Raw genomic sequence first — 24289 nt, forward strand, 5'->3', positions numbered from 1 at the left:
TGTGCTTCGCAGGGTAATATGAGTTTTGTGTCTGTTAGTTTATCCAGTCTGAGTTGTTGGGAGCTGATATTCTGTCGGTCTGTGGAGACCACATGGAAAGATCACATTTGTCCACCTTATAAGTGATCTTTCTTTAGGCGGGTGACTTATCGATGACATCAGTGTTCAACACTGATGCTTTTCTGTCGTACGGCAGCAAGCATCTTATGGAGAAGCACCAGATCCATCAAGCGAACTGATCAACCCTGAGTCATGAGTGGGGCTCAACTTCGGGGTGTTCCTTGTGTGTGCCGATAACAGGCTCCAAATGTACTAAAAGAATAACAAAATATGAACGTATGCTGTTCATACACATCGATGTAGGTGCGTATAGAAATCTGAACTTGAAACGGATGTGATATGGTGAAATTGCTGTGGACAAGCTTGTGTGCAGATGGTTAGCAATATTAGCTAAAACCTTCGATGCAAACCCCGCATTTTTCGCGTGATAAAAATTTATAGTATACTTACCACATTCGGCTTAAACTGTAAAGTACCACACAATGGCAGACCTCAAGCATTGCCAAGAAGTGAGGCAATGCAGTAAGGAATGTAACGATATCTGAGTCTGATTGAATAAAGCGATTTCCGATCGAAATCTTTTTCAACGTGCTTAGACTAAGGAGTTTGTGTGCCGAACGAACACTGTGGTTTGCTAAAGAGAATGACTTTCAGGTCATTTGCTCTGTAACCGGAAATCATTAACTATAGACTGATGGCAGGTCAGTGTAGATGGAAGTTCAAAACATCCTATGACTTCCAAGTTAATGGAATGAGAGACCTGTTAGTTTAGCAGTTGCTTAAGGGTTTCTTTGGCAGAGAGAGAAATCCGGATTGAATCGTGATGAATCCAAACCGGATGGAAAGGAGCCCTAGCACAAAGTTTCTCGGTTGTTTCCAGCAGTGATCGGTGGCAAATAACGGGAGGTTCATATGATATGGGAAAAAGAGAAGGGCGTCTCGAGGAAGAATATCGGAGTTAGTTGCAGGAAAGTATCACATCTGGCCATTGTCATCATTTGTGTGATTTCGATAGCATGTTCTCTTCATCTGGGTCTATGTCGGTGATGCTCATATCTACCATCGGGGCTTGGGCAGAGCCAGATCTAGCCAGGATCAATATCGGGAGGAATAACTGGGCTAGAAACGCTGATGTTTGTTTCACTAACAAACCCCAGTTTTTTTCATATGATGAAAATTCATGTTGCACTTACCACATTCGGCACAACGGCAGGACTCAGGCATTTGGCGAAAAGTGCGAGAACGCAGTGAGAAATGTAACGATGTCTGAGTCTAAGTCTAAGAGATTCCTGATCAATATCACTTTCAACGTGTTTAGACTAAGGAGTTTGGGTGCCGAACGAACACTGGTTTTGTGAAAGAGAATGACTTTCTGGTCATTTGCTCTGTAACCCACAAACTGCGGAAATCACCAACCGTAGACTGATGACGGGTCAGCATAGATATAAGTTCAAAACATTCTATGACTTCCAAGTTAATGGAATGAGTCCTGCTAGTTTAGCAGTTGTTTAAAGGCTTCTTCGGGAGAGAGGAACCCGGACCGATTCGAGATGAATCCAAACCGGATGGAAAGGAGCCTAGCACAAAGTTTCTCGGTTGTTTCCAGCAGTGATCGGTGGCAAATAACGGGAGGTTCATATGATATGGGAGAAAGAGAAGGGCGTCTCGAGGAAGAATATCGGAGTTAGTTGCAGGAAAGTATCACATCTGGCCATTGTCTCATCAGTTGTGTGATTTCGATAGCATGTTATCTTCAACTGGGTCTATCTCGGTGATGCTCATATCTACATAGACTGATGGCAGGTCAGTGTAGATGGAAGTTCAAAACATCCTATGACTTCCAAGTTAATGGAATGAGAGACCTGTTAGTTTAGCAGTTGCTTAAGGGTTTCTTTGGCAGAGAGAGAAATCCGGATTGAATCGTGATGAATCCAAACCGGATGGAAAGGAGCCCTAGCACAAAGTTTCTCGGTTGTTTCCAGCAGTGATCGGTGGCAAATAACGGGAGGTTCATATGATATGGGAAAAAGAGAAGGGCGTCTCGAGGAAGAATATCGGGGTTAGTTGCAGGAAATTGCCACATCTGGCCATTGTCATCATTTGTGTGATTTCGATAGCATGTTCTTTTCATCTGGGTCTATGTCGGTGATGCTCATATCTACCATCGGGGCTTGGGCAGAGCCAGATCTAGCCAGGATCAATATCGGGAGGAATAACTGGGCTAGAAACGCTGATGTTTGTTTCACTAATGATGTTTGTACACTAATACAGCCGTTTTTGGCTCAGTCACATGTTTACAATCACATAAATCCGGTGCCAATAGGATCGCTACTCTGTTTCTTACTCGGTCGCGATGATTTACTTATCAGGGCTACTTGCTTTCGTTATGAGGCGTAAACGCTAGCGATTTGCCCGGGTTTGGATACCAGATCACCTCAGAATTCCGCGAAACCGAAACCACCAAACCAAAATGGGTGTGCAACCGAGTGTACTTCCTGTACTTCTGTTCGCGTTTTGCTTCATTTCAGCCTCGCTTGCTTTCTGACTAATTCACTCTATGGTAGCCTTGTTGGCATGGAGACTCATTACTTAGAAAGCCTACAACGCGACTCGACTGGAATTTCGTTTAGTTGGCAGTATCCTAACCTTTTTACTCTCTTGTGTTAACATGACATCGGTGCACCGAACGAAACACCGCAGCCGAATGTTCGAAATAGGACTTGCGTGATGAAATGCATGCACTGAAACAAAAAGGAACGAGATGGACGAGTGGTTAGGGCGCGAATTTACTGACCGGAAGGTTCGTGGTTCGAAACCCAACTCTGCCTCTCGACTTCCCCTGTCTATGCTTGGACAAACTGGCAGTATCCCGACCCTCATGCTTCCTTCGGCTTGCTTGCTTTCAGCTAGGCACTGAAAGGGTGTTACAGCTGAACGATTATTATTATTATACTGAAACAAAATGGACGAAGCAGACCATGGTTGCCAGACTACGTCACAGGACGATTTGCCACAGAGCGGTGGAGCTAGTGAAACCCGTTGTTGATGGTGCTGTGTCATTAGGGGCAGTATCATATAGTAGGAAAAATGAAATGAAGCGGAATCCAGCTACAACACCCTTTCGGTGTCTAGCTACCATGCCATCCGAAGGAAGCACAAGGACGGACATGCTACCAGGTTCCCCAAGTCCAGAGCGGAGCAGTCGAAACGCAGTAACTGGGTTCGACACACGGACCTTCTGGCCAGTAAGTTCGCGCCTTAGCTACTCAGTCATCTCGGGCGTAGGAGAAAGGGGTACTGGAGCTGTCTTACTGCAAGTGCTGCCCCTTGAATTTCTCCAATATTTTTCGTTTCATTTCGAAGGAGATAGAGCTCCGGGACCGGACACAACCCATCCTACTTTACACGTCTCCCAACTGGGTACATCAATATCGTTTGCTGGCTGCGTCACGACCAGACCCATAACCAAATTTTGCTTGGCTCAAGAAACGAGCTAATTATTCCGTTAAACGCCAATATGTATACCCGAAGTGCGATTTATTTAGGTACCTGAACAGTAAATCTGCGCTTCCTATTTGAGCACCAGTGACAAAGTACAACGTTCTCACGTTTAAGGTTTCCTAGTTGCAAAGGAAGACCGTGGAACACAACCCATGTTGGTAGGAGAAATTCCCTCAAGAGCGATAGCCTGATTCTTACCATAGTTTTCTGCAGACTACTCCGTATCTTATCCGCTTATGACCCTTATATTATTTCGACCCTTCGATGCTGATTTCAAAACAGTCTGTCAAAAGAACCTGGGCACTTCGTTAGCCGTTCGACAAGTGTTTGTTGTATGGTCTCATCCTTAAATCAGAAACGAAAGAGATTATATGCTGCGCTGACATCTGTTAACATCTGTTTTACCACTCCCATTGCAAGTGATGGCTCAGTGGTTAGAGCGCGGATTTACTGACTGGAAGGTCCGTGGTTCGAACCGAACCTTTGCATTTCAACTGCTCCTGTCTAGACGTGGGCAACTTGGAAGCCCTTGTGCTTCCTTCTGGTGGCATGACAGCTAGACAGGGTGGTACAGCTGAACTAGTCGAAAACGCAAAGCATGCGGATGGTGTACATTAGAAGATAGAAACTTCATTGCGTGGACAGGTAGGGGTTGATTTTTACAGGCTAAAACCTCGATGTTCATATTGCTTAACAGTATCCAACCTGTATAATGTCGATCATCCCATATAACTGCCACCCTTCCCTACTACAGTCGCGTGACCGTTTCGGAGGGGCAGCTACACCTTAACTGCAGTAGTTTTGATACATGTCGCCACTGACTTCGTGATTGAGCCATGTCACTAACCATCGATGAGTTGAGTCCCGGGGTCTCCGTTCGGGTGTGGGGGGGCAGCTGTCAACCTGGCTGAGTCTGCTGGTTATTGAATTCATGTTTCATTGTCAAATCACAGACTGTCCACCTCTTGGTTGCCTTCACGCAACACAGGGCTGGGCAAGCACAGATCTGTGAGGCAGACGATCCTATGGCATCCGAAGTACATGTTCTAAGCCACGTGTCCACTCTCCATCACTTTCCTTTGGTAAATGGTTAATAGCTGGCAAACTCAATTGCTATGGAGGATTGTTAGGTATAATGGAAGCATAAAATCACGTTGACAGCATGACTGTTCAGCGAATTAATTTTTTTAATCTTTATTCCGAATTTAAAATACTTGCCTCCAGATAGAGAGATAATGAACAACAGAGTTCAGAAGAATTTCACGCACCGTCTGTCCTTCCAAGTACGACGACACTCAAATGGTGCCTGATACCGAGGACGTTTTCTTATCTCTGGAATGTAATGCGTCGCCATATCCTCCCAAGAAACAAACATATTCGCAGTACGGTTTTATAACACTTATCAGTACATCTAGCAACTAGCCTTTTCTGATTAAACTGACCTACCGGAGGCTTTTCTTTCATCAATCGCTTATGCATTCTTCTCCCATAGGAGTCTTTCTTCCATTGGACTTTCGGCGGTCTGGAACCAGATTGGTTTGGTGCAATAGAAGTTCAAACCGGGCGATCCATTTTGTTCACCCACCATCTTCCTGATGATGTGGCGGTCTACGATGGTATGCCGGATACACCTGAAGCAATGGCCATCAAGTATGCGGTGGAGGAAGCGTACTATTCCGAAGAGGTATTGTTGTCTTCTGTTCAAAACTCATTGACACCATATTTGTGCGGCGATGCATACATAGCAGTTTGGATCCTATAGTCATGTGCCCGGAACCAAGATGGATTGGGAACTCGTTCCAACTATAGTGTCACTCATTTTACACACAAATCAAAGGGACACAAAAGCAACGTGATCCCTAATGGAGGATGTGTCACTGTCTCGTGAAAATCAAATTGATTTGCAAATGAGTGTATTTCTCGAAAGCGGTCCAATTTGGGTTCAAGTAGAACATAAGGTTGACGGAAACTGGGGGGACTGCGCCTACCTGATGAGCCCCAAGAAGGGCAAAATCGGTCGTGAGCTGTCGAAGAGTTTTCAGCAACCTTGTGAGTAGTTTCCTTCATTGACAGCATGTTCGTACAGTGATGCATACGAAGGAATTTTGTCCCTATAGTCGTGTATCTGGAACGAAGATGGATTGGGAACTCATTCCAACTATGGTGTCACTCATTTTACACACAAATCAAAGGGACACAACAAAAACAACATGGTCGCTAGTGGAGGAGCGCAATAAATCACCCTTGTAAGAGGTGGGAATTGCAAGAATTCATGACAAACAATCAATAATAAAGTCGCTCATCTGTAACACCTGTTCAGCACCTAGTTGGCACGTCACCTGGTTGAGATACTACTTGGTTGCCCAAACCTAGACAGAAGCAGTCGAGATGCAGGGGTCGGGTTCGAATCACGTACCTTCTAGTCCTAACTGCTGAGCTTATAGAGGTTCTCGAACTACACGGGACTGAATACAGGAGCCTAGCTACATGGAGCCACGAGTAGATTCTTCTTTCATAAACATTACTTTAACCACCAAGCTATCTCGAGCTCAGTTTGTGAACATATAATGGGGTCAGGAGTTCCAGAATCGGGCTGTTCTGATGAGTTCAGTTTTTCAACCGTGATGTATTTTCGACCCCGTCCGTCCAAAAAATGAGATCAGACAGCGTAGTAGTCAGTCACTGAAGGCGATGGCTCAGTCAGCTAATTTAGGTTGTATAAAAAAACGCTCAACTATGGCACCCTTACGGTGCCTAGCTGCCATGCCACCCAAGAGAGGCACGAGGGCTGGGGTACTGCCGGGTTTCCCAACCCTAGACAGGGGAAGTCAAGATGCAGAGGTTGGGTTCGAACCACGGACCTTTCGGCCAGTAAGTTCGCCCTCTTAACCACTTGGGTCATCTCACCCCCTAGTTGTCTGATAAGCGGGAAACTGGACAGCTGCGCCTTGGAGGTGATTGCTTTGCTGCAATAGGAATAGGGGAACAGATTGATTTTGCAACGGAGGATCAAAACTTGAACAGCCGCGTTGTGCAGTCAACGTAGAAAAACGCAAGAGGTTAGTTCCTGAGAAGTCGCGTCCCAACGGCAGCGTTGGCGTGGCGGTCAGTATATTAAAATGAACAAGTGTAAGACGAGGAAGCACCTCGAACATGACAACAAATGTGAAAAAGAGTTTGAGCAGGTCTGAAGTGTTATCCCGTTAGAAACGCGAACCGACAGTCCCGAAGGTTCGGGTCATGTGGGGTTTGATATAGCCAGTCAGGTAAGTTTGTTCGTAAGCGTGAGTTCAAGCATGTTGGACTATGGACAATGAGAGCGGTGGGTTTAGTCGAAAAGCCAAAGGTTGATCAGATAACGACAGTATCAACAATGACAACGTCAATCGTTGATCAACCTTTCGGTTCCTAGCTGTCACACCACCCAAAGGGAGCTCGAAGGCTGCCGGAGATGCCGAGCTTGAGTGTGAACCACAGACCTTCCGGTTGGCAAAGTCACTCGTTGACCACTGAGCTACTTCGAGCCTCCCGAACGCGTCGATGTGAGGATACAAAGATAACCGACTGGACAAACCAACAAGCCTATTCTTTAGCTTATCAATGAATTCACCACTCGAGACAGGAGAAGGGTGCACCTCTTCTAAATATGGCTGAAAAGTGGTCGGTTTCACCAAATATGTAGGTTCAATAAAACATCAAAGCAGCGAAGAGATGCGTCACGAACCTCTGAAGAATGTCAATAACACTAATGAAGCAAGAGGGAATCCAAATTCACTAATTCTCCATCTTACGATGGGGGCGAGATGGCCTAAGTTTTTAGTGCGCGAATTTATGGACCGGAAGACCCGTGGTTCGAACCCGACCTCTGCCTCTCGACTTCCCCTGTCTAGGCTTGGGCAACCTGGCAGTATCCCAGCCCTCGTGCAACCTTCTTGTGGCATGGCAGTTATGCACCGGAAGGGTGCTACAGCTGAACGATTTTCAACAACTATCTTTATCAAACCGTACTGGAACGTTACCTGCTCCTCTGTTCGCATCCTTTTAAATCGATATTTTTACGCTACCGCACATTTGCCATTCGTTTGTTTTCTAGGCTATCTTCAGATGCTTCCGTCTTACGACCCATTGCAGAAACTCTAATCCAGCGATTGGGCGAAAGCTGTTTGTCTCCGAACTGCTGCCAACACTGATAGGAGGAAAGTCGCTCTGTTTTCTTGTGATACTGCATCGAGCTACCTAAAAGCAGTTGAAATTCATTAACTGCTTAATGGGGCTACTTCTAGGCTTTTTATCACTCTTCGGCAACCAGTCCAACTGCTGTGGCCAAGACGAGAAACGGTGTGCCTTCATTCTCAATATACATAAGTAGATAAATCCCGTTGTCCCCATCTCAAACATACCTATTTCCGGTCCCTCTCATAGTATCCCTCCTAGGAAGATGCCATTTTTGGTCCCCGACCTTCTCACAAGATTCAAAAAATAAATACATCGTTTAGCACCCTCTCCGCACTTAGCTGCCATGCCAACGAGGGCTGAGATGACGTCAGGTTGCCCAAACCTAGACGGGAGCAGTCGAGATGCAGAGGTTGAGTTCGAACCACGGGCCTTCCGATTCACAAACTGCTGGTTGAGTTCGAACCACGGACCTTCCGATTCGCAAACTGGCTCCTTAGCCACTGAGCCGTCTCAGAGGATTAACTAGTGTCTACATCCACGTGGTGAACCGGCAGACGTTTCCCGGTCTGTTTGACAAATGACCCCTGAGCACAACAGACAATGCCGCATGCGGTGAGCTGCATGTACAACCAACTGGCAGTCTCATACCCGACCTAAATGCGACAGAATAAGACCGGACCGGAAACAAGAGGGGAAGCGTTCTAAAACTGCCAGTAAGCCCAGCTGGTAACCTAACTACAGGTGAGTGGTTGAGACTCGTAGTATAAATGAAGAATGGCCCAGTGGCCTGGGTCATTCATGGGACGCGCTCCAAGCATACTGTCCTTGTCCTCTCTACGTGGGCTGCAGTCTTTCGACAATGTGAAATGTGTACATTTAGAGGGACATGTGAAAGTCTGATTAGCTCTGAGCGCCAGATAACACTGCATTGAGCACTCTGGAAGTATCACCATGTACAACAAATTGAGCAAGATTGGTTGTTGAGCCTAACAACCGACAGAGTAACTACTACGGCTCGCCACACACACTTGGAATCGTTCAGCTGTAGCACCCTTCCGGTGCCTAACTACCATACTACCCGAAGGAAGCACGAGGACTGGGATACCGCCAGGTCGCCCAAGCCTAGACAGGGGAAGTCGGGAGGCAGAGGTCGGGTTCGAACCACGGACCTTCCGGTCAGTAAATTCGCGCTCTAACCAATTGGGCCATCTCGCCCCCCACACTCACTTAGACCCACAGGCAGTCAAACTCAATCCTCTTGTTACTAATTGTATAGTAAGTGCTCTTCTCCCAGGGTGGACACCCGCTGCTTCTCCAGGAGACATGCTCCTTCGAGTGGAGATGCTTCATACCTTTTAACACAAATAAGTTTGTGGCCTTGAAATCTGTCACTTCGTTCAGCCGCACTAAGCCCAATCAGATGTCGTAGGTCACCGAAATAGGCCTACTTTTTGCATTCTGTTCTCGCGGTCTTCATTCGAGGCCCAACTCTGGGGTGTTTTAGATACAGGTTCAGTCCCACAACTCAGTCGCTAGTCTGTCTCTTGCTAATCGTCCACGTAATCTTGGTGTTTGCAACCTTCCAGTATACAAGTGACAAATCCATCACAACTAACCAAGTTTGCTGTGCAACCGTAAATCTCCACAGATTCTACTACTATTCTACTGGCTTTCAGTAGTCATTTCCGTTTGAAGATTTATGTAAGTCAGCAAACAATTCCAACACTGGTCCTGTCTGTTTTCAAAGCTGCGTGATTTCTGCCTGCAATCATGAAACATCTAATAGCAATCTAATTGGTTAACCAAACAAAGCAAGTTGTTGTGTAATAAACCCTTTTCAGCCTCACGCACTTCCTTGCAATACCCCATCTGGTCACTTTGGTTGTCTTTGATAGCAACGCAAATATCGTTGGCTTATGTGCATAACCGCACAGTGGTATTGGTTAGTGTTGGATTACTGACCTACTGCAGCTGGCCATCATCATCGACAGCATAACATCAGTGCCCAACAATGATACCTTGATGCTGTGGAAAAAAAGAATTAACTCGGATGGTGAAGGGACTTCTTGCTAGCCTATCGTCATTATTCCAAGGTCCCTGAACCGCCAGACATTCATGCAGCAAAATCCGGATTAAAACATACTGCAAGAACCCCACTGACATCGGTCAGTAGGCATAGCTTGCAGTGTCTCCAACCAGGCGCAGTGGGGACCACGCGGTCCTCACCCTGGAAGGCGAGTCGCACTGACAACACCCAAACGTTTTGTAGCCTGTTTCATAACCCTCTGCTAGGTCAATGGTTGGCTACCTTTCTGCTTCCGCCACTCTGAACTGGGCACGGAAAACGGCACTTTCTTCGGTAGACGGTGGTACGGCATACGCAATACGTGGCCTAACCAACGCAGCTTCTGATGCTGGACACAAGCTTCGATGGAAGTCCGCTTTGTTCAGTCGAATACCACCTCTCGAATTGTCTCGTTACGGATTCACCAACCCAAACGAGCTATGGTTCTTAGACAACAATGGTTTGAGATATGAGGAAGTATCGGTTACGCTGTGATCGAACAGACCACCTTTCACAGCTGTACAACATAGTAGTCCGTACTGTAGCTTGGTACACAGGTCCTTTGAGATTCAGGGTCATACATACCGCTTTGATGCCATAGCTGTTCCAAATTAGGAAACGCAACCGGAGCTTTGCAGATTCGGGCATCATCTGTCCCACTATAATCAGAACTAACACAACTTCCAAGATGCATAAAACGCTCCACAACATCGGGTGCATCTTCCCAAATTATACACGGAGTGCTCAGTGACTGAATGTCAATCGATATGGTGTCACACTTTCTGCGTGCAAAGCGCACGACCAAGGACGGGATGAGTTTAGTGAGTTCATCCCGAAAGGCCTACTGCTTCTCTTCGGAAATGAGAACAATGCCATTTTACGTATTCCAGGCCAACAAAGTTTTCATCAGCAGCTGTTTTGTACACCAGTATTTCCAAGACCTTCCAGCGCTCGTCCCGTTTTCTCATCGATCGCGAAACTAACTAGGAATGGATAGAATAGGCACTCGTAGTGTAACGGTGGATACTACTGACGAAGCATGCGAGTAGTATTCGGTTTTCTTATAAATCCGCTTCACCTCTATTGAAAAGTGAGGTTTATTACGGAATTCGTGGCATCGCTTTGTAGCATTCGTTTACGTTTGAGTGATAGCCAATGAGTATCCAGAAAAACCTGTTCGAGCAGAAGACGGATACACACTTTTCATAAAACAAGATGCATATGAGAGTTTTGCTTCCTTGTCCGATAGTCTGTAACTATTCAGTTGGTGTTTTCCAATAAATAACTCCGCAGCGAAGACCTTCTTCCTTTCACTGGTAGTCACCACAGGAGCTTTTTGAGAGCTTGCCCACCTAAAAGTTTGAGAACACAGTGCAGCTCGTCCTAACACCATGGAGTATCCCAAACCAGATTACGACAATGTTTGTGGACCAATCGTGTCTGTAAGAACGTTCAGACGTCAATACTTTCGGTTTCTCACGTTCAGCGTTCAGCTGTAATACCCTTTCAGTTCCTAAATGCCCTGCCATCCGAAGGAAACACGAGGGCTGGGATACTGCCAGCTTGCCCAAGCCTAGACAGGGGAAGTCGAGGGGCAGAGTTCCGGTTCGAACCACGGACCTTCCGGCCAGTTCAACCACTGAGCCATCTCGCCCCTCGGTTTCTCACGCTACTTCTTTGCTCACCGACGCCCCCTCCGAAATCAGTTTGTACCGAGCTGATCTCCTCACCTCATCCTTCGTGTTTGTTCTGTCGTTAACAAGCAATTAACTGTTGCAGCTTGTACCACTGCTTCTACTGGTCTGCTGGTTTCGGATCTTGTACACCAATCCCCCAAATGGGGTCATCCACAGGCGAAAGTATCTTTTGGTTTACCCTCCAACGAGGGGTCACGTGATCACCAGAAGACGCTGTTGTTCCCTCAGGGAAAATCGTTTGTCCTTCGGTTGGACGCCCTCTTGGGACAGTTACTGCTGTCACAGCGCGATGTGTCTGACAGTCCAGAGGTGTCTCTTTTTTCAACTTCATTCTTGCGGAACCGATTTACAACATGTGTATTGTGAATATCTTTCATAATAATGATGTTGGCTATCCGATAACAATAAAACTTCATAAAAGAGTGTTGTGCAACCCATCAATTACTGATTTCATACTACACTCTAATTCGTCTAGCCTGGGAATGATGCTCATTCACGCACTTTTTAACTATCTTTCTAACCAACCAACCTACCTATTTGTTTGTCTTATTACTCGACAGATGACAGAACGCTTTCAGCAATGGGGAACTACCTTGATTCTCACCTTGGTAAGCTTCACATCTCAGTTGGAGGCAATGGAATTTGCGTTTTCATCGGTTTCACTTCGTTTCTGTTGATTATTGCGAGTCGAAATCGGTTGAATCTGACTGCTCGACTGTGATTTGCTTCCAGCGTGGAATCAACACATTACCAACCAACCTACCTATTTGTTTGTCTTATTACTCGACAGATGACAGAACGCTTTCAGCAATGGGGAACTACCTTGATTCTTACCTTGGTAAGCTTCACATCTCAATTGGAGGCAATGGAATTTGCGTTTTCATCGGTTTCACTTCGTTTCTGTTGATTATTGCGAGTGGGAATCGGTTGAATCTGACTGCTCGACTGTGATTTGCTTCCAGCATGGAATCAACACAGACAGTGGTCGACTTACCCTTGAAGCCTCCTTCCCAGGCATGGAAAAGTGAGTGTGTGTGTGTGTATGGTGGTCTGCTTTTTTCGTCTAGCACGAATGTAGTTCATCTATCCGGTCGTGGTGTCTGTGTGAACCGACGTCAACCTACGCTGAAGAACTGAAAAGCACCCTAGAACTGGTTTCCATCATGTGGAATGATCTGCATCGCACATTTGACGAATCCTGCAACTCACTCGAACCCATTAGCCACTTAACAAGAAAATGAATTCCAAGTTTGTAACCGTACTCATCAGATCACGTGGCACAAGCACTCAAACCACGTGACAATCCCCACATGCAACCTTAGCCGACAACGTGTACACTACAATGTCCCATCCATTTTTGTTTACGCCGCTACCACTTGCATCACACGCCAGGCTTACGAACTTCAACAGGTCAAGTTGTTTTCATGTTCGTTCAGACATCGAACACAAAGGGACCCCCCTCTCTTCACAGTGTACACAATAAACAGGCATACAACTAGGCTCAACACACACACTCGCGCACACAGGACAGGTAGTCAACCGAGCTCTGCAAGTCTCCACGGCTACCTACGGAACACGTGTAACAGCTATACTGCAGAGAAGACACGTCTCGCGTCTAGAACTTCACTCAGGAACTCTCAACAAGTGTCCTCAAACGATAGGTAACTTTTTTGGGTTATTCCGCTTTTCGCATTATATCTATTTTTATCGAGTGCACCTAACTATTGTATTCATCACATTCTAGTAAGACAGACGTTTATTGGTGCTTATCGCCTGATAATCAACTTAATTACGTCACAACTAAAGCACTAACGGGTAGTTTGATCCAAAGAACCCATCTGGTGGTGTCACCTTTTGACTGATGAGTTCTAGACTATTTTATAACGTAGCTATAAAAATGTTTCTCCCTCGAAAGATGTCCTGTACCACCGGCGATGGCCTGCTGCGAATAGTGAGCGACTTGTAGTGTCATTCAAAGTGTATCACAGCCGAGCCTTATGTGGTTTACCGCCTCCACATCTGGGTACCACTGTTTTCTCCACGTGGGCACATGAGATTGACGTGGGAGAATGATCCCACGTCAAACGCACTTCGATTGTGCACGGCTGTCTGTTGATCAAACCGCAGTGTCAAGAAAAATTGAAAGACGTTTCGCTTTTGACATAAAAACCTAGTTAGTCGACTGAGTTTTAACGCAGTCAGAGAACTAATCGTTGAGATTTCATACGATTCGCGGTTTTGATCAGTACCGAGTGTCGGTCTGAAGTTCCTGTTTGTTGGTCTTGTTAGTACCCGAGTTGTAACTTCATGTGACAAGCACTAACATGTCTGTTTCACCAGAATGATGATGAATAAAATAGTTAGGTGTACTTTGATAAATATAGATAGTGTGAAAAGTGGAATAAGCTGCATTGGTTGGGACATGTGTTGCTGTCTTCCATGCCCAATTCAGACTGGCGTAAACAGAGAGGTGGCCAATCCTTGACCTGGCAGGGGAGTATGAAGAGATCATGAAGCGCTTGGGTGCTGTCGGTGCTACTCGCCTTCCAGGATGGGGACCGCGTGATCCTCACTGTGCTTGGTTGGAGACACTACGATGTATGGCTGCCAACCGATGTCAGTGGCGTTCTTGTTGTCGGTTTCTATCCAGATTGCCTGAGTGAGTGTCTGGAGATGTAGACACCTCGGAATGATTGTGGTAAGCTAGCACTAAGTCCCTCCCCCCGTCCACCTTTACTCTTTTCTTTACCATAAGGCTTTCAAATAAGTCATGGTTGTACGGCAGTGAAGCATCGGTGTTGAACACTGATGCCGTGCTGTCGATAATGATGAAGAGTAAGCCAGAAAATGAATTATCGTTTGAGGACACTTGTTGAGAGTTCCTGGGTGAAAGTCCGGACACGGGACGTGTCTTCTCTGCAGTATAGCTGCTACATGTGTTCCGTAGTTGACCGTGGAGACTTGCGGAGCTCTGTTGACTTCCTGTCCTGTGTGCGCGAGTGTGTGTGTGTGTTAAGCCTTGTTTTATGCCTATTTATTGTGTGCAGTGTGGAGAGAGGGGTGTCCCTTCGTGTTTGATACTTGCACGAACATGAATACAACTTGACCTAATGTGGTTTAAGTTTCTAAGCCTGGCGCGTTACGCAATTGGTAGCCGCATAAACAAAATAGATGTCGGCTAAGGTTGAAAGTCTGTCCGGAGGCCATCCGTCCCTAATAATTGAACATCACATTATTGGACGGATTCGTCACATGCAGGACACGGACCAAACGAAGGCATGCCCTGGTTGGTCAGAATGCCGGCCAATCCGAGTCGAGCATCTTTGATTCGACGCTTCTCGCCCCCTCACGGAGATTCTGGCACGACCTTGTGAAACACCCTGTGATTACCCTATAAATACAGTTGTAGTAATTTCCTATGGTCTCCATAAAGGGCTATCCAGAGTCACCGTGCCTTTTTGATGCATCATAGTGGGCGGAGCAGGAAGCCAAGGGACCGATACAGAGTTGCACTACCGTTCAGCAAGATACAACAAAGTGGGACGGGAATGGTCACGTGATTTGAGTGTTTGTGTCGCCTAATCTGGAGAGTGACCACGACAGTTAGCGTGGGTTATCAATACTTACGGTAGATTGGTTAGGGGGATAGATAGTTCAATCCGGATATTGGAGCCTTGCTTTCCCGATCTAGAATATTCCTCAATGGAATATTCTCCTTGGGTTTCATTCAAAACTGTTCTTAGTCCGTGTGCGTTAAGCGGTGCCAGAACAATTAGATTGGGGCTGAGGAGTGGGTTAAAGGAATCTCACTATGCTTGGTTTTTGTACTTTCAGACCCAAAATGTTAAAAAAAAACAGTTTTATTGTTGCGTGCCAACTCACACTCACTCCTTCTCAATGCCGTGTCGCGTATCACTGTACTATGTGTACGTATGACAAGTTTTTCCTGACGCTATGACCCAACGCATGTAGTTCTACGACGTGTGTCGTAACCCTACTGGGTCAATGAATTTCAGGCGCCTGTATGGTGCACAACCTACAGCTCAGTCTCAGTGTTCTTCTCGGAAGGGATTCTTTGATCTGATCTGTTAGCCTGTTTTTTTTGGCCCGACTGTAGATTTAGAAATTTCTCTCTGTTTGCATAACTGGCGAACTTCATGGAGTGGGGTCTGTTGAGGAGTATGCCTTCTCAAAGCCATGGAAGACGAGGGAAACGGCTTTATCTCCGCCGAACTTTCGCGCCTTTTCTGATCAAAAGTTTGAATGCTGTTAGTATTTTTCGCCTTCCAGGATCGGACCCACGTGACCCCGTTTGTTTTGCTGGAGATAATGAAAGACATGGCAGCTAATCGAAGTCAGTGGCGTCCATGCTGTTAATTTCTATGCATTTTGTCTGACAGCGTTGCATCTCTGTCGCCAGTATTATAGAAAACATGCATGTACACAGCACGGATGTACTATGGCCAAACAGATCAGTTTCGTATAGGTTAGTGTACAACTCTGATCACATGCTCACGCATCAAACAACACTTCATTGGGTTGACGAACGAACACGGGCGCTCACAAACTCTCGGACGCATCCGATCAGCTGCTACAGGCTGTTTCTGGGTCTTCCTCCTTGTCCATTATGGGGTTTTATTCCAATAGGCTGACATGATTGCACAGCAGTGAAACACCAGTGTTCTTCGCTGGTTATACTGTGAGTGATGCATGTTCAATTAGGACATTTCACCTTCTGCGTCATCTTTAGGCCGCAAGAAACATTAGTGCTCGCCTCTTAAACGATGGATCAATCCGTGGGGACAACTGTCGTTTGTGGAACTCTGAAACAAAAGAATATTCTGGACAGGATACGTTTTTCAACTCCGAATGGTAGCCCCAAGATGGTCAATGTCACAAACGCCATTTGTTAAGAAAACCAGTAACTTTTTTCAGGTAGTTGTCGGGCTTACATACACACCATTCTGGTTTGACTAGTCTTCCTCATGTTTTGGCGTAGTTGTGCTCGTGCGAGAGCACTGGACTCGTGGTTCGCTACCAATGGCTTTGGTTGAGGACCCTAATCGTCCTCCTGTCTAGATGTGGGCGCCCTGGCAGTATCCCAGCCCTCGTACAACCATGACATTCACGATTAACAATACTCTCGCTGTCATTAAAGCTCATCTAAAGCGCACATCCTTGACCGTGCCGGGGTTCGAACCTCGGATATTTGACATGTCAGGAGATCATGTTACCACTACTGCACCAGTACATGCTGAACGCACCTGGATTATTACTTCTGAACCGACAAGCGTGCTCATGCTTGAGCGATGTGGTTGGTTTGCCCAGCGACTCAGTACATACATGTCGATGATTGGCCCACCTGTAAGGTCATATCGGTCAGATAACACCACGGACGCATGAAACCTGCCGAACAATTTATTTTTTTCATTATTTGTAGCTGTCAATCCATCACCTATCACCTCATGATTCCTCTGTGGTTGTGTCATTTAACGCCGATTTAGTTTAGCCTCGCCTTCGATGGTTCCACTCCCTCAGAAGGTTCAAAGGTACTCAGCGGTAGTTAGTTTTTTGGTTTCGTTTTGGCGTGTTTTTACGAAGTTTTGCATGAAATAGGATCAGCTATCAGCGTAGTTTTACCATGACTTTGAACTCAAACTGTTGAGCTTGATCGATATGTGTGCAGGTTTTCTCACTTCTCGATCGAAGTCCTCTGGCGAGCGTTACTTGATTTTGTTTCTATGTGTGTCCAAGGCCGTTTGTTTTGGATTGTATATAAAATTTTTATGAGTTTCACCAGCCGAACCACTTATCCATTATCTTTCGAATGTAGCACCCTTTCGGTGCATAACTGTCATGCCACCCGAAGGTTGCACGAAGGCTGGGATACTGCCAGCTTGCCCAAGCCTTGACAAGGGAAGTTGAGAGGCAGAGGTCGGATTCGAACCACGGACCTTCCGATCAGTGAATTCGCGTTGTAACCACTTGGGTCATCTCGCTCGTTATCCATTATAGTGAGCTGGGGGGGGGGCAAAACTATTCGTTAAAGCTTGCTACGGTTTCTGTGCCAATCGGGATGATTTATGGAAGTCTTGTCGTGTTCAAGGTCAAGGGTTCATTGTAACGACTCAACCATAATTCGAATGTACCAAGCACTTTATCATCAATGATTTTTAATTCATTCTAGAATGATCTGTGTTTCTCAGCGCATCGGGCAATATGTGTGGCCATGGAGATGTTGAAATGTCATCATGCAATTTGTGCTCATTGGTTCGCATTGTATCGAAACAATCATAGCCCAAACAGATCCGTTGATTCTCGAGAAATACAATCATTGCACATTAAATTTGGTTTTCACAAGAGACTCAACTGGATCTCTCGTTTATGATGTTCTATGGTTTCAGGTTCAGTTGAGTCTCTCGTGAAAACCATATTGATTTGCAACTGAGTGTATTTATCGAAAACAGTCCAATTTGGGTTCAAGTAGAACTTAAGGTTGACGGAAACTTGGGGACTGCGCCTACCTGATGAACCCCAAGAAGGGCGAAACTGGTCGTGGGCTGTCGAAGAGTTTTCAGCAACCCTGTCAGTAGTTTCCTTCATGAAAAATGTCCGTTGGTTATTTCAATGTGTTGGGTTAGCTTCGCGAACAGATAATTGGAACGCTAGTCGGCCGTAGTCAGTTGGCTAACTTTGCTCCAAGTTGCTGTATAACTGGTCAATGGTCGTTTCCTTCTCAGTGTTATTGTTATAGACAACAATACACCCGTGGTAAATACATAAACTCGGGATAATTTAGTGTTTAAGGCGCGAATGTGACGATTGAAAGGCCCGTGATTCGAATCGAACTCGGGGCATCTCGACTGCTCCTGTGTAGGCTTGGGCAACCTGATAGTATCTCAGCCCTCGTGCAACCTTCAGGTGGCGTTGCAACTAGGCACCGAAAGGGGGCGTTGTTGTTGTTGTCAGTTTCTACCCAGATTGCCTGAGTGAATGTCTGGAGGTGTAGGCACCTCGGAATGATTGTGGTAAGCTAGCACCAAGTCCTATCCCTGTTCACCTTTACTCTTTTCTTTACAATAAGGCTTTCAAATAAGTCATGGTTGTACGGCAGTGAAGCATCAGTGTTGAACACTGATGTCATACTGTCGATGTAGTGTAGTATGTGTACCGAAAGGGGGTTTTACAGCTGAGCGATACGTAGAAGAGTAAATCTGTCGTAAGTCGCCAAGTAATCCAGCTTGAAAGCTCATCATCCAACGCAGTAGCTATCATCTGTCTTATCGTACCGCTGTCCAACAGGATACTCCACTCTCAATAGGAAATTATTCGGGTCGCCCTGATGTTATTCCTATTCGTTTTTCAGGTTCTTGGTGAACAACACTATCCTCCACCCCGTGATTGTCGAATGGTAAGCTCGATTTCGTTTGCCTCGGTTTCTGACACAAAGTTTATCTGGTTTGGTGCTCGTTTTTACAGCACTTTTACTTTACCTCAGGCCACTGTCAAGTAGCCTGATTTTCTCGTATTTTTCTACCCAACGTTGCTTCTGTTCCCTCTGTACAACGGGAATTCAATTACTTGGTTGCGTCTCAAACTGATCGCTGTTCACCCATGTCCGCTCGTGTCTTTCCTCTTTGTGACTGAGTATCACTCACTGTAAGCTGGAGTTGCTTTTGCCTGGAGTCGAAAGTGGACGGTCAGGATAGATTTCAGGCCGCTATCCATCGACCACCAGTCAAGGTCACTCCATTCAACACGTGTCCAAGTTGTTCTACCCTGCACATGTCCACCCAGGGCCGTTTCACTCTGCATGTTGGCCTGTGTCTCTGTGTTTGCTACAGTGGAGCTCGGGCACACTACAGATTTGGGGGTATGCGATAAGGTGGGAACTGTGACGTTTTGCAGCGTGGCGCTGACCATCCATTCTCTGTAATCTTGCTCTCTGTGTGTATACGTTCATTCCTAACTGTTCACTCGTTTCCTCCTATCTGTCTGACGGCCTTCTCAGATCGTTTCCTTCCTCTATTTTCTCTCTATGTTGTTTTTGTTCCATAAGTTCGTTCAAATGTACTGACTCGTTGGCTGAGTAAGAAATATGTAGTACTCGCTAAGCTGTAACACCCTTTCGGTGCCTAGCTGCCATACCACCCGAAGGGATTACGAGGGATGGGATACTGTCAGGTCGCCTAAGCTTAGACAGGAGCAGTCGAGATACCGAGTTTGGGTTTAAACCACGAAAGTTCCGGTCAGTAAGTTCACGCTTCAATCACTGAGCTATTTCCAGCCTGGGTTTCCAGCCTGGCACAGTGATTGTCATGGCTGCCCCCAACATCCCTCCGGACTGCTACAGTTTGCTTGATCGTTTGTTCGTATTTGTGCAGTGCCTGATCTGACATGTAGGACCAGACCCGGTGATTAGTTTTGGTTTTCACGGGAGACCCAACTGAATCTCTTGTTTATGATGTTCTCACACACAGGCCGCCTCATGTTTTAGTTGGGACGATATACGAGATATCGCAGTATGTTTTCAATAAGTAAACTACGCAGAAGGTTGCTGAAAACTCTTCGACTGCGCACGACCTGTTTCACCTTTCCTGGAGCTCATCAGCTGGGTGCAGTCCCCGAGTTCATGTCAACGTTATGTTGCTTTAAATATTTGCTTATTGTGATCTCTGGAATGTCGAATCAGCGGTCTGGTGGAGCGCATTAAGTTGATTAAGGGCATCCATCATAAACGAGGAATTCTCCCGTCAAAACCTAATTTTATGGGTGGGATTTCGTACAATTTGGGCTCACGTTGTTGGCAACTCGGGGACTGTGCCCACCTAATGAGCTCCAAGAAGAGCGAAACCGGTGTTGGGCTGTCGAAAAGTTTTCAGCAACCTTATGAGTAGTGTATTACGTCTACATAGACACGTGTTTCTTACTGACTCGTGTGCTGTTCGCCACAGCCCTGATGTTTGTGTGAACACTGATCTATCCGCTGCTCAATATCCTAGGTACAGCTGTCCTTACCGATATTCCTCGTAACTTCGAATGTACGTATAGCAGCGAAACTGGGCTTTATATATCATGACTTGATAGTTATCTGAGTAGATCTCGAAATCTCCCATCGGGATTTCATCCTGTCAGTGAATCCAATCTGTGCTGAAAAACCAAGGAGCACTTCGTTCCTAGTGGGAATCGTCAGCAGCGCACTCCAAGGAGTTTCGAACACGTGACCTTCCTCCGGCCAGTAGTTGAATACCTAACCGTTAGGCCACGAGCGGCTGTATAGCACTGTGTTCAGCTGTTTCTTAGACAGGATACATCTCAAGATTTGTTGAACCAGCTACCTTCCATGAGTTTACATCGCCGCGCCCTGGGTATCTCATGTGTCTGGCGGATTGGTGGGACTGCAAACGGGAGCTGACATCTGTCCCTTGTTAACTCACTAGCCAAAGGTGTGTCGCATGACGGATGAAGTTTAATGTATCAGTGCAGTAATTGTTCCAGCTGTTAGACGATACGTAGAAGAGTAAATCTGTCGTAAGTCGCCAAGTAATCCAGCTTGAAAGCTCATCATCCAACGCAGTAGCTATCATCTGTCTTATCGTACCGCTGTCCAACAGGATACTCCACTCTCAATAGGAAATTATTCGGGTCGCCCTGATGTTATTCCTATTCGTTTTTCAGGTTCTTGGTGAACAACACTATCCTCCACCCCGTGATTGTCGAATGGTAAGCTCGATTTCGTTTGCCTCGGTTTCTGACACAAAGTTTATCTGGTTTGGTGCTCGTTTTTACAGCACTTTTACTTTACCTCAGGCCACTGTCAAGTAGCCTGATTTTCTCGTATTTTTCTACCCAACGTTGCTTCTGTTCCCTCTGTACAACGGGAATTCAATTACTTGGTTGCGTCTCAAACTGATCGCTGTTCACCCATGTCCGCTCGTGTCTTTCCTCTTTGTGACTGAGTATCACTCACTGTAAGCTGGAGTTGCTTTTGCCTGGAGTCGAAAGTGGACGGTCAGGATAGATTTCAGGCCGCTATCCATCGACCACCAGTCAAGGTCACTCCATTCAACACGTGTCCAAGTTGTTCTACCCTGCACATGTCCACCCAGGGCCGTTTCACTCTGCATGTTGGCCTGTGTCTCTGTGTTTGCTACAGTGGAGCTCGGGCACACTACAGATTTGGGGGTATGCGATAAGGTGGGAACTGTGACGTTTTGCAGCGTGGCGCTGACCATCCATTCTCTGTAATCTTGCTCTCTGTGTGTATACGTTCATTCCTAACTGTTCACTCGTTTCCTCCTATCTGTCTGACGGCCTTCTCAGATCGTTTCCTTCCTCTATTTTCTCTCTATGTTGTTTTTGTTCCATAAGTTCGTTCAAATGTACTGACTCGTTGGCTGAGTAAGAAATATGTAGTACTCGCTAAGCTGTAACACCCTTTCGGTGCCTAGCTGCCATACCACCCGAAGGGATTACGAGGGATGGGATACTGTCAGGTCGCCTAAGCTTAGACAGGAGCAGTCGAGATACCGAGTTTGGGTTTAAACCACGAAAGTTCCGGTCAGTAAGTTCACGCTTCAATCACTGAGCTATTTCCAGCCTGGGTTTCCAGCCCGGCACAGTGATTGTCATAGCTGCCCCCAACATCCCTCCGGACTGCTACAGTTTGCTTGATCGTTTGTTCGTATTTGTGCAGTGCCTGATCTGACATGTAGGACCAGACCCGGTGATTAGTTTTGGTTTTCACGGGAGACCCAACTGAATCTCTTGTTTATGATGTTCTCACACACAGGCCGCCTCATGTTTTAGTTGGGACGATATACGAGATATCGCAGTATGTTTTCAATAAGTAAACTACGCAGAAGGTTGCTGAAAACTCTTCGACTGCGCACGACCTGTTTCACCTTTCCTGGAGCTCATCAGCTGGGTGCAGTCCCCGAGTTCATGTCAACGTTATGTTGCTTTAAATATTTGCTTATTGTGATCTCTGGAATGTCGAATCAGCGGTCTGGTGGAGCGCATTAAGTTGATTAAGGGCATCCATCATAAACGAGGAATTCTCCCGTCAAAACCTAATTTTATGGGTGGGATTTCGTACAATTTGGGCTCACGTTGTTGGCAACTCGGGGACTGTGCCCACCTAATGAGCTCCAAGAAGAGCGAAACCGGTGTTGGGCTGTCGAAAAGTTTTCAGCAACCTTATGAGTAGTGTATTACGTCTACATAGACACGTGTTTCTTACTGACTCGTGTGCTGTTCGCCACAGCCCTGATGTTTGTGTGAACACTGATCTATCCGCTGCTCAATATCCTAGGTACAGCTGTCCTTACCGATATTCCTCGTAACTTCGAATGTACGTATAGCAGCGAAACTGGGCTTTATATATCATGACTTGATAGTTATCTGAGTAGATCTCGAAATCTCCCATCGGGATTTCATCCTGTCAGTGAATCCAATCTGTGCTGAAAAACCAAGGAGCACTTCGTTCCTAGTGGGAATCGTCAGCAGCGCACTCCAAGGAGTTTCGAACACGTGACCTTCCTCCGGCCAGTAGTTGAATACCTAACCGTTAGGCCACGAGCGGCTGTATAGCACTGTGTTCAGCTGTTTCTTAGACAGGATACATCTCAAGATTTGTTGAACCAGCTACCTTCCATGAGTTTACATCGCCGCGCCCTGGGTATCTCATGTGTCTGGCGGATTGGTGGGACTGCAAACGGGAGCTGACATCTGTCCCTTGTTAACTCACTAGCCAAAGGTGTGTCGCATGACGGATGAAGTTTAATGTATCAGTGCAGTAATTGTTCCAGCTGTTAGAACATTCGTCCGTTCAGCTGGAGTTCGGTGCTTCCAGTCCAATCCGAAGCGATTTCTCTTCGTTCGTACGACATACACTTCAGCAAAAGTGGATGGGAGCTGCCGCATTCTTCAATCTGGACCGTCACAAAGGTGTCAGTATTTCGAAAAAGTTTCGTGACAATCGGTAGACTGGGAAGTTCAATTTATTAGTGCAATAATTGTTGCAGTGGTTAGAACATTCATCCGTTGAGGTCGGTGCTTCCAGTCCAGTCCGAGGCGATTTCTCCTCGTTCATACTATATGCGCTTCAGCAAAAGCGGGTGGGAGCTGCCGCGTTCTACACCGTCACAAAGGTGTCAGGATGTTTGGTTGACTGAGTACGGCTCGTTGTTAGGTAAAGATGTGTGTCTTTGATTTGGTGAGCTCTGTGTCGTCCCAATCTCATTGGTATTTGTGATGGTTGACCATTCACGGTGTAGGTGCCAATCATTTAGACTACCCGGGTTTGATACCACCGAGTTCGTCGCGAATTCGTTTCCTCGCTTGCCTGATAGGAATCTCTCAACTTGTTGTTTCAATGGTGAAGAGCTATGCACTCGCATGCCAAAACACCGTCTACTGAGACGAATGTTGCCCTCCGTGCCTCCTTCAGGATGGCGCAAACCGCGAGGTGGACAGCACATGACTTGGCAGAAAGGCGTGAAAGAGATCACGAAGAGTTTGGCTGTTCCTGGTGTTGTACGCCTCCCAGGATGGCGTACCCGTGACCCCGTCTGTGCTTGGCTGGAGACGTTGCAAGAAATGGCGGTCAATCGATGTCATTGGCGCTCGTGCTGTCAGTTTCTTTCCAGATTGTCTGATTGAGCGGTTGGAAGTGTAGGCACCTCAGAATGCTTGACCATAGGTCAGTACTAGGTCCCCTCCCCCCACCCACTTTTCTCTCTTCTTTCTCAGTATAATTATATATATATATATATATATATAACTAGAC

General features: G+C 46.3%; 2 protein-coding genes across 2 annotated transcripts in view; one reads left to right on the top strand and one right to left on the bottom strand.

The window, feature by feature from the left end:
• T265_08944 (hypothetical protein) overlaps positions 1 to 24289 on the top strand; it is a gene marked incomplete at both ends in the record, with an annotated part of 35961 nt that overhangs the window by 3215 nt on the left and 8457 nt on the right. The window contains 4 exons of the mRNA XM_009174887.1: positions 5054 to 5245; positions 12060 to 12107; positions 12462 to 12523; positions 21178 to 21222. Of these exons, the coding sequence (XP_009173151.1) occupies positions 5054 to 5245; positions 12060 to 12107; positions 12462 to 12523; positions 21178 to 21222 (347 nt within the window). The remainder of the gene's footprint in view (positions 1 to 5053; positions 5246 to 12059; positions 12108 to 12461; positions 12524 to 21177; positions 21223 to 24289) is intronic.
• Positions 251 to 19422, bottom strand: T265_08943 (hypothetical protein; the record flags this gene model as incomplete). The annotated part of the gene is made up of 2 exons (XM_009174886.1): positions 251 to 312; positions 19158 to 19422. 2 exons carry the CDS (start codon positions 19420 to 19422, stop codon positions 251 to 253), a joined length of 327 nt encoding a protein of 108 aa, XP_009173150.1.

The sequence above is a fragment of the Opisthorchis viverrini genome, assembly GCF_000715545.1.
Source record: "Opisthorchis viverrini unplaced genomic scaffold opera_v5_248, whole genome shotgun sequence".
NCBI classification, from domain to species: Eukaryota; Metazoa; Platyhelminthes; class Trematoda; order Opisthorchiida; family Opisthorchiidae; genus Opisthorchis; species Opisthorchis viverrini.